An 11,045-nucleotide genomic window follows, 5' to 3' on the forward strand; every position below is an offset into this window, starting at 1 on the left:
CCAGCTCCGTGATGGCCGCTTCCATCATCCCTCGGGAGCCCTCCTCTGCTTCCGCTTCTTGCATCTCAGCGAGGGTAGGGGCAGCCAATCGTCTCCTTCTTCGCTCTTCCCCAGGGGGTGTGGCTTCCCTTCACTCTCCGTTCTCACCCGTGTTGGTTCTTCGGCCCAGATCAGCTTCCACAGCGTGGCATCAGTATGCCAGCATTCTCCACCATATGTGGTGCCTCGGGGTGAATCCTGAGGTGCAGAGAGTGGGCAGAGCTAGGAACGAACACAGGAGATAGCAGATGTCAGAAAAAATACTTCTTTTTATTTTTTCTGTGTTTTTTTTTTTTTCGGGGTATCGGTGATAGCGCCCCCCCTCAGGGCAAGGGTAGGGGAAAACTGGAGAAATCAAAGGGGCCGTTTAGGCAAATAATAAACGAAGATTCTTCCCAGACCGGGGTATTTTCCAGGGCTTCCTCCCTCCTCTCCTCTTCGGCCGCGTCAGGGCTGGCGGGAAACACAAAGACAGGGGGTGAATAGGGAGGTAATTTATCTGGCTCACGTGACCGGCGTCCGTTTCCAGGTCTTCGGTGTTGCCGTCCGTGAAGGTGGGGTCTTCCTCAGGTTCAGTATGGCTGGGCGTTGCAGGTCCTTCCTCTCCCTGTCTTCCACACTCTCACACGCTCAGGAATGGCACCAACTGAGCCTGGCTGCAGCCTCGACCGCGCCTTAAATCCCATTCCCTGCTTATTAGGAAAAGAGGCTGCAGGTGAGTCAGTGATTTTCCACTCTGCTAACTCACGTGCGCTGGCCGGGGTCCTGGACCGCAGGTAGAGGGATCTCTCTCCAAGGTGCTGATCTCCCCATCACATCTCTAGGCAGATATACCCCTTCGCACACCTCTCCCAATGCGTGACGTCTGCGCGGTTGACCGGCCCGGGCCCCTCCAGGGTTCTCCACCCACGTGGCACAACATTCAGGAGCAGGGGTGCCACAATAGACCCTGTTGACGGATTCTAAAATAAAGCAGGTAGACACCAGTTATTCAGAGCATGGTATATAGGTCTAACTGTATTGCACATAAAACCACATGATAGGCAGCAGCATTCTGAAATATTCTCAAAGCCTTGACTTTGGGGAAAAAGGAGGTCTCTCTTTACATTCTTAAATATCAGTATTTGCAGATTCCTGCTTTATGAAAACAGGTCATTCAAAATGTGCCAATTAGATTAAAACTGTTATAAAATGCATGTTAGTCCATAAAGTCCAAAGTCCACAATTTTAATGGATAATATAATAATGCATTCATGATTTGTTTAATAAGTACAAATCAATGAGGTTGTATCAGATGATGCCTATTAGAAAGCAATCTTGCTGATCTGCTCAGTGTTACTATCCTAACCTTTCTGTGGGCTCTTCTTAGATCTGGGGGTTTTGTCTCCGTAGGCCTGGACAGTATCTTGACCGCGCTTTCTCTTGTTGAGTGGTTCCTCTGCAGTGGGAGAAGTTGGCTCCTGCTCTGGCTTTGTTTCCTCAACTCTCCTCTCTGGTTAAAAAGGACGTGCAAGCATAAGAATACAGTCTGAATGTACCTTCAGTTCAGAATGTACATGTTAGTTTCACAGAGAGGAGAGCACCACTGTTCACTGTTCAAAAGGGGGAGGCTAGGACACAGCAATAGAAGAGCACTGCCTACAGATCCTGAAAACATTTGAAAACATTGCATGATATGGAATGTTTTTAATAGGCATAAAATCATCAGTTCATGTTTAAATATGGATTGGTATGGATTTTTTGTTTGTATGGTTGATGATTTGATTGCAATATGATTTGTTCAGGAATAAAATGTTGTTTTTTGTTTTTATAGCGAGGTACATTTGTTTTTATTATGGCTATTGTTTTAAAGACCAAAATAAATAGATAAGTAAAAAAACATGCAGTTTAATTGAGCAGCACAGAATAAAATCAGTGTTGAAATTAAAAAAGCAGTAGCAGTGGACTGTTATTTATTTATAAGGTTTTTTTTCCCCCAATCAAACTTCCAAGAAACAGCTGTTCCCAACATTATGTTGGATGTTGCATCAATATTGAAGGAATCTGCAGAAAATGCCAATTTTTGCAAAATCTTGACTCCGCATCAATGTGAACTACACAATTTCCTAAGAACAGCAAATTAAGTGAGGCAAAACTAATTTCTGAACATTTTCTACAGTCATTATCTGCAGAAAATATTCAGAATATGCAGAACAGTATAACAGTATAATTTCTCTAATGAAAGTGGCAATCACCATAAAATGATTAAGGCACCCTGTCTGCGATCCGGTCCATACACACCATGTGCACTTTCTGAAAACTTGCTGCTTCAGAAGATTTGTGTTAGTGCGAGGAGAATTAATGTTTCAAAGGATATCTTTCATGTTATTACGTTAAACTGAGGAAAAATAATTTTCCTGACTGTTTGGGAAAGAAACTAGACTACAGCTGTGTTGTTTGTTTTGTTGTCATGCTAACCTCGAAGATTGTAGGGATCACGTCTTGAGAAGTCCAAGTTATCACCATCGTTCTGGAATTGTGTGAGGTTTTGTGCCTCAAAAAACTAGGTCTCAAGGTGGTAGAAGTGTCCAGTCTTCTTAAGATGAAACAATTTTAAATCACAACATTTAAATGTTATACTGGGTATGTGGTGTTGTTATTCAAATGCGTTATCAAAAATGAGAAATGTCCTAAAATGTAGAGTTCACCATCACATTTAGGTCTCATTGCCCTTGGATGCAGTGTGAAGACTGACCAGCAGGGCGGTGTAGATGGGGCCATGGACAATATACAGCAGGTGAGTCTGTGCGCTGATCCAGCAACTGCAGCAGATGGACCATGTAGAGAGAAAAGAACTTGCCTCAGCTGAACTGCTATCATTACATTACATTACATTACATGGCATTTAGCAGATGCTCTTTTCCAGAGCGACGTACAACAAAGTGCAAATCAAACACAATATATGCTTGATAAGCAGATGAAATACAGTAAATAATTTTTGGGATAAACAATCCTGTCTTTAAAAAATGCCTACAAGTGTGCTTCCCTGTGTTTGTATGGAACAGTATAGGTCTGGTAATATACAGTAATGTTGCTTGGTGAGCTAGCATGTTGGCAAGCAACATACCCAGGCTGTTCTCCAAATGGCTTCAGCAACAGCTTACCTGTCATTATAGAAGAAGCAGCGGGCCATAGTGTATATTGTGGCAGGGACAAGCGGGAAGACTACCGGGAACATGGACAACAGCAATAATCCAACACACGTTAATCATCATCATCATCATCAATATGTCCCCGATGCCAATGAGGCGTAAGGAGTTACTGCTGGTACTGTATAAAGGGTATCTCATTTAAAAACATCAATGAATGCTTTCAGGCCACATATGCATAAAAGGTCTCAGAGTAGGAGTGCCCAGCTAGGATCAGTTACACTTTTTAGTTAATAGTGCATAAGAATAGTATATACAAAGGAGGAACCTGATTCAGGACCAGTACACCTAATTTATCTTGTTCATTTTCTTTCTTTTTTTTCATATCTTTGTCTAAATTGTAAACACACTGACAAGCCCCCAGTATTGATCAAAGGAGAAACAGGAATCCTAATGGGATCAGCCATAATGGAAAGCAATGGGCCTTGCTTCCCTGATTGAAACCACATTATCTGGCTTCAGAGATACAACAGAAGTAGACTCACAAAACAAGATACAAAACAGTAGATTCAATAGACCTCAAGGTATTTGATACCGACTGAGCTACTAGTTGTCCATTTCACCCCATTCATCACTCAATATGGTAGAAGTGAATCGTCTGGCCTATAATCCAATAGACAAGAATTGAGATAGGCTCCCCGTTTTCCACAGGCTTACTCACCCCATCCCAAAATGAAGTACCAGTGCATCTGCTGTTCTTCTGCAAACACGGCGACGATGATGAGGGTGTGCAGGTAGATTCCCTCACACAGCATCCAGAAATAGTTGGAGCCCAATGCGTAAGAGCTCAGGAAAGAGAGCACTTTGCAGCTCATCTATCTCGGGACAGAGCGAAAGCACAGTTTTCCTCAAACCGTTATCCACCAGAGTGCATCACCCAGGTGCATTGTGGGACTGCACAGAGCGCACTCACCGGGTTGCTGGCTATCAGCGGCTGGTTGTTGGTCACTACAGAGAGGGTGATGACTGAGCAGATGGAGTTGAGGATGAAGGAGAGGAACATGTTCTTGTGGAGAGAGATTCTCTGGCAGCTGAGGCTCCTGTTCAGGATTCAGAAACACTAGAGGGGTTCACAACGTTTCGCAAATACCACACTGTAAAAGGGATGAAATAATCAATAAGCGACAATGACGTCACCAGTGCTGTGTGAGGGCTGCCAGAAAATATCAAACGTCATCTTTCAAATTATATTTCAGATATAATATATAGTATTCTTCACTGAAAATGCTTTTTATTTATAGCATGTGTTTGTTGTGTTTACAAAGCCATTGCCTTATTTCAATAACTATCATTGCATTTCCTCCTCTGAGACATGTGTGTGGAACCTGGCTCCAGACTGAGAGATAGACAGGGGGGCTCAGGACTCACTTGAAGTAGAAGAAGATCCAGAGAGAGATGAGCAAGGAGACCACAGACAAGCCTTGGCCTACAATGGCCAGGTAGTACACGTTGTATGCTGCCTGTGTAAACAACATTACATTACATTATTGGCATTTGGCAGACGCTCTTATCCAGAGCGACGTACAGTTGGACAATTAGACTAAGCAGGAGACAGTCCTCCCCTGGAGCATTGCAGGGTTAAGGGCCTTGCTCAAGGGCCCAACGGCTGAGCGGATCTTATTGTGGCTACACCGGGATTAGAACCACTGACGTTGCGTGTCCCAGTCATTTACCTTAACCACTACGCTACAGGCCGCCCAACACATTCGGGAACCCATCTCAGAGTGACAAGCACTGTTACCCTGGCATTGGACAATTAAAACAAATTGTTTTCCTCAGGAAGCCATTAGCCTTCTTTAGAATGACCCAACAGCATTTGTTCGATTTGGAATATGCAGTCTCTAACATGAAGTAGGTTAGTAATGATTCTTTGTACCTGGAGCTTGTCCTTGATGTGGCCGGAGCACTGGGTGTAGTTGGACCAAATGCGGTTGCTCTCAGGGTGGCGGAACCACTGCCCATCCCTGCCACACACTTTGGTCACCTTTTCTAGAGCAGGTCAAGACAACATGGACCAGTGAGCAATCTGAATTTGTGTGTCTTTCCCACTCCTTCCCAGACATGGTGAGTTTATGTTCAGAGCACAAGAGAGGGAGATTGAGTGCATAGATAACAGTGACACAAAGTGATTCAGCCCCCTCTTGGCGACATGCTCGGCGTTCTCACCAGAAGGGTCAAAGTCGCGGAAGTACTCCGGGCAGAGCTGCACCACCGTCCCGGGAGAGGAGTCCTCCCAGCACAGCCAGCCGTCCCAAGTGCGGTTACAGAGTGGACCTGCCAAAGGGGACCTATTTGTGTCACGTAAAACTTTGGCGTGTTCCAACATCACATCCTCAGGAAAAAACAGAGTGGCAATACACACCCAGCATTCTGAGCATGTATGGTTGCAGTGTAACAATACACTGAAGTTACCACTCGTATAAGGAGCTGATCGTAAATATTTTCAATGGATGTTGTTGACAACTCCATGGTAACGGACTTGCTGAAGCAGGCAACAGTGGGAATTGGTTCACATCAATACAGTGTCTATTACATATGGTTTTAGCATATTCATACATATATGCTGTGCCTATATAGAAACTCTTTACACTAATCTGTGCAGTTCTCTGGCAGGTACTGGCACCGCGAAATATATACCACATTCCTCAGCTTGAATAAGACCTCTAATAGCTTAATGTAAAAGGCAACAGTGTGAAAACAGTCCTCTTTTTTGGAGAATATGTGTTAAGGCATTCATTTACCTACATTTGATGCTTTCTCTGAAACGTTTTGAGCTGTTTTGCTTTTGTTGTACTAGTGAGATCTCACCTCGGCCAATCACCCCTCTTCAGGGCAGAACCAAAGGAATTCACAACAGCTGATTTGAATTTTTTTTAAACATTTTTCAGAATTCCTGTTCAGACCATGATAGGTGTGTGAATGTCTGGCTCACCTTCACTGAGATTAGGGGGGTCATTGATGATTTTCAGGTAGCACTCAAACTGTGCTGCTATAATCTGCTGACGAGCCACGGTCAGGTCATATGACACGGCTGCAGTGGCCACAGGGACCTCTGGCTGGAATGTTGCACTTGTGGGAGTCTATGATTACAGGGATAAAATAATAAAACTTTACTGTAACATTATTTCATGGTCGCTGCCAGATTCATCCATTGTTAAAGACGTATTGTACACTCACCTTAGCAAACTGCAGCAGCAGTAACGCCGCCCAGCACAGCTGTGTCCTCCTCATGGTGCCACCGTGTGAGCTTCAGACAGGGGGCACCAGAGAACGGCTGCTTACTGGAATTGGGGTGGGACCAGAGAAACCTAGATCACTCAACTGAAGCAATCAAGCCACAAAAATAATTTGGATGAAACTGGAGTGGAAAAATCACCCTGATGAATGTGTTCATCTGAGCACTTTGGGAAGATAACAATAATAATATAATACTAAATAACAAATATAATTTGTTATTTAGCTGACGCTTTTATCCAACATTACTTACAGTTAGTAAGCAGGGGACAATCCCCCCTGGAGAAATTCAGGGTTAAGGGCCTTACTCAAGGACCCAACAGCTGTGCAGATCTTATCGTGGCTACACCAGGCTTGAACCACCAACCTTCTGGGTCCTAGTCATGTACCTTAGCCACTGACTACAGGCTGCCCCCCTTCAGAGGGTATCAGGGATATCAATGTGAGAGAGTTTCCCCTCTCCCCACTGCCTTCAGCCTGTCCTCTGTAAATATAATCTTACTCAAACAGGAGATTGCGTGACTTTCCCCAGAACACTGTAAACAAATAGAACTTTCCACTGTCCCTGATCCAAAGGCAAAAAAACAAAGATTTAAGACACACATTTCAGATTATTATTCTCCATTTGACCTAGAATTCAGTACAACGGGAATATAAATCTCCAGCCCTCAGTACTGTGGTGTTACTGACAACAACTCCAGGGAAGATTTGTGATGCTGAGTAAGTAGGTCCTCTCCCAAGCAGGGCCACTGGAAAGGCAGCGAACAGCAGACAAACAGAAAAGAGACACGTGGATCCACACAGGTAGCTACACCTAGGAAAGTGGTTTGGACAAACGGGACTGGCAGGTCTGTATGGGCCGTGCTGGAACAGTGGAAGCTGAGAGTAATTTGGCTTTTAGTCTGTGTACGTACTTGTGAGACATAGTGCTCTATGTAGCTCCAGCACATGAGCACTGACCTCAAATAAACCCCACACCAGCTGTGTGAGAGATGATGCTGATTATAATCCCGAAGTGAAAATGTTTTAAATCTGTAGTTTACAAAGACCCAGAAATTTTTCATTTCTTTCTAGAGTTAATTAAGTTTTGTCTGAACTTACCTTCAACTTCACTTACGATTGGCAGCACAATAAATGATTGCACTACTGTTTGCTTAAGATGTAAATACCATGCTACTTATAAGAAACAAAGTCTCCAAATGGAAAATGCTGAATCCTCCTGTAGTGGGCACTATAAGAACTTTATAGCTTTCATATTAAAAACCAGTATCTACAGAATAAAAGTAAAAGTAAAACGATTTAAAATGATGTTGTTTTATTACACAGGGCCTTTAACGAACCAGAGGGAACTGTGACTATTCAGCTCTGTGTTTCAGTGGCATGGGAAACTATTCTGTCCAGAGTGCAGAAGAACATCCCTTCGGAATAATATTTTATTTTTGGAAAATATGCTGCAAGAAATGTCCCTGATGAATTCAGAATATTTTAGAAGCCAATTTTAGAAGCCTTGCATCAACAGAGGTACAAAATGAAAACCTATTAGGTCTCTGATTCACCAAACAGACTTTGGGCAATGTAGTTTTATTTACAGCAAACATGGGAATAATATGCAGTATTTGCAAATGTGGTAAACTTTAAAGACCCTGAATTGTAGGCTGTCAAATTCCAATTTGTTATCCAACAATAACATTTGTATAATACAACTTCTAAATTTCAGATGCAGATCCAGTAAATTCTCCCCGAAAACCGTTTTCCATTCTGGCGCTACGCTCACCTCCCCAGCAGGTGACAGGGAGACAGATAGTTCACCAGCCTTGGGCCGTGGCATGGTCCATTAGCTCAAACACAAACAGACAGCACTAAAACACCTGGGCTACAGCATGAGTCGATTATGGCTATTTATAACTACAGCTGCACAACAGGCTACTTTTTCCTGGGAGCAGGGGAGTTTTTAAAATGGCATGACAGTTGGCAATGTGAAATTGTGGCCAACTGCTGACCTAATTTGGATGTGCAATTATCTGCATTTCAGGATAGTGCATACATGCAGTTCTCCTCCAAAACACATGGTGTCACCACCACTCCTTTTCACTTAACTGACCTAAGCTCCCATAGAGTGCAGTTGGAGGAAAACCTTTAATGTGTGCCTTTGGCATGTTGTGCATCACTCAATGTTGTCACTAGAGTGAAGAAACATGGTGGACTCCTAGCCAACTGAACCATCCCAACTGATGCAGTTGCCACATGCACATCGCCCTGTGGGGCTACCAGCCACAGATGGCACTGGCACAGTCTATATTCACCACCTAGTAGCCCCTAGAAAGATTTTCTGTGTGGGCACACTGTTCTCCAGGCAATTCAATACGACATCTAAAACCCAAAACCCAAACCCAAACACAGAAACCTTTCTGAAAGTGTACACTCACTGAGCACTTTACTGAACATTTGTACTTTATTACACCTACTTATTTATGCGATTTTCTAATCAGCCAATTGTATGGCAGCAGTGCAATGCATACAATTATGTAGATACAGGTCAGGAGCTTCAGTTAATGTTTACATCAACCATCAGAATGGGGAAAAAATGTGATCTAAATGGCTTTGACCACGGAGTGATTGTTGGTGGCAGACAGGGAGGTTTGAGTATCTCAGAAACTGCTGATCTCCTGGGATTTTCACACACACTAGTCTCTAGAGTTTGCAAATGGTGCAAGAAACCAAAAAAATCTTATGCAGACAGAAACGCCTTGTTAATGAGATGTCAGAGGAGAATGGCCAGACTGGTCAAAGCTGACTGGAAGGTGACAGTAACGCAAATAACCACACATTACAACAGTGGTAAGCAGAAGAGCATCTCTGAATACACACCACATCATAACCCTAAGTGGATAGGCTACAGCAGTATAAGACTAAAAAATAAGTGTAAATACCTAATGCTCGGTGATTGTACAGAGATTTCCTCAACAATGTAAAACCATTCCAGTGAGAAATGAGCAACAAGTATTTCAGTACATCAGTGCTCTACCTGCCTGAAGCCCACACAGACAGCCTTTAGCCTATATAGACAATAGGCAAATTTGCGTTATATGGAGGTGGTTAACAAAGCTGAACAAGGAATGCATAGTTCTCATAGACCTCACAACAGACATGTGAATTTAATCAGATCAGATGTTGAATTAGATATTTCAACAGTAACCCAATCAATTGCTGTCGTGTATGAAATTAGCGAAATGTGAGTTTAAAAAAAGGTAAAACAATAGAAATCCTCCTAAAGGTGTCAACATATCGGTTTGGCCTTGTGTATTTCTTCCTCACAAGTACTAATATGCGAGTATCAAGACTCAGGCAAAAACAGCATAATAGTTAGGGAACTCTAAAGTTGTAGGTATGATCCCTAACTGTGATGCTGCTATTGTACCCTTGAGCAAGGTACTCAACTCGAAGTGTATTAGTAAATATCCAGCAGTATACACGAACTCGTTCTGGATAAAAGTTTCTGCTAAATGCCTTAAATGTAAGATTGGTTCCATACCCTAAGCTGAGCCTTAATAAAGCTCAGACAATTCCCAAATGGCAGGCACCCAAGCAAAAAATATAGCCCAATGTAAGAATGATAAAGTAAACTAAACATACCGTATGTATTTTGGCCTCTGTATGAAGTCAGTTCTGCAGTCCGTTCCTCTATTTAGCTACCGTGTTGAGATAAAAATTTCGATATGTCACCAGTTCCCGACGTTTAAACAGTCTTGTCGAGGCAGTTCTCATATCCCCACGGACTTTTTCGGTATGCAATTTAACAATAAAAAATAATTAATTTAAAATTAAATATGATGTTACTACATTCTTGCTTAGAAAATGTCCATATATAGACGAGACAGAAGTTTGCTCCAGATTCGCAGTTCCTTATTCGCAATTGCCAGATATTGTACCGAAATTCTACGCCTGCCAATTTCAGCCCTCACGTGGACGCGCTTTTTTCCCTACGTTCGCGACTATCTTTGATTATTTAAGAGGATATGAGGGCTTTCGTGGGCGGTTTAGATACTTCATTTATGAAGCTTACTTTGCGAGAATCTGGATAAAAGTATCTACAAAATGCCATTAATGTAATGTAATGTAATGTAATGTAAAGAATCACTCCGTTGGTTTAGCAAGCATTCTTCCATCAAGCTCACTACGAAATATGCACGGGACAAAGCAGATAAAATAGACCTACAGGTAAATTCAATAGTTTTGGGACATTTGTGTCAAACTGGTAGTTTTTCATCTGCACTAATACAATTTGTATTTCAAATCAAACAATGACTATGAGGCTAAATGTACAATTGCATTTGTTTTATGAGGCTATTTTTTTAAACAGACATTGAACTAGAACAATGCCATTCAATTACGCAAGTCATCCTATTTCAAGCCAGCAGTAGTACTGGCACAAATGTAATAACAAGGTCAATATTTTGATGCCTACCACATTTGATGACATTATCATGTCTGCAACTCATGGATACTACAAGGTTTATTTATGATGTGATCATTCAATTCAATTCAATTCAATTCAATTTATTTTGTATAGCATGATTTGGCGAT

At 42.4% G+C, this 11,045-nt stretch overlaps 1 protein-coding gene across 3 annotated transcripts; it reads right to left on the reverse strand.

The window, feature by feature from the left end:
- Positions 1-659: 659 nt before the first annotated feature.
- Positions 660-10,230, reverse strand: LOC133109716 (calcitonin gene-related peptide type 1 receptor-like). Of its 3 annotated transcripts, none has more exons than XM_061219227.1 (12): positions 10,095-10,230; positions 6,405-6,548; positions 6,160-6,307; positions 5,394-5,501; positions 5,104-5,216; positions 4,596-4,687; positions 4,141-4,267; positions 3,889-4,042; positions 3,183-3,243; positions 2,774-2,840; positions 1,388-1,531; positions 660-1,001 (listed from the first exon to the last, which is right to left on the reverse strand). In XM_061219227.1, the coding sequence occupies exons 2-12, from the start codon at positions 6,456-6,458 to the stop codon at positions 852-854; spliced, it is 1,218 nt and encodes a 405-aa protein (XP_061075211.1). In that variant the 5' UTR covers positions 6,459-6,548; positions 10,095-10,230; the 3' UTR covers positions 660-851. The 3 variants fall into 3 exon arrangements, with proteins under 3 accessions (XP_061075211.1, XP_061075210.1, XP_061075212.1); XM_061219226.1 differs by having other exon boundaries at positions 6,405-6,508; positions 10,095-10,222; XM_061219228.1 differs by lacking the exons at positions 660-1,001; positions 1,388-1,531 and adding an exon at positions 2,507-2,611 and having other exon boundaries at positions 6,405-6,508; positions 10,095-10,222.
- Between the last annotated feature and the right edge of the window lie 815 nt (positions 10,231-11,045).

The sequence above is a fragment of the Conger conger genome, chromosome 14 (assembly GCF_963514075.1).
Source record: "Conger conger chromosome 14, fConCon1.1, whole genome shotgun sequence".
NCBI lineage: Eukaryota > Metazoa > Chordata > Actinopteri > Anguilliformes > Congridae > Conger > Conger conger.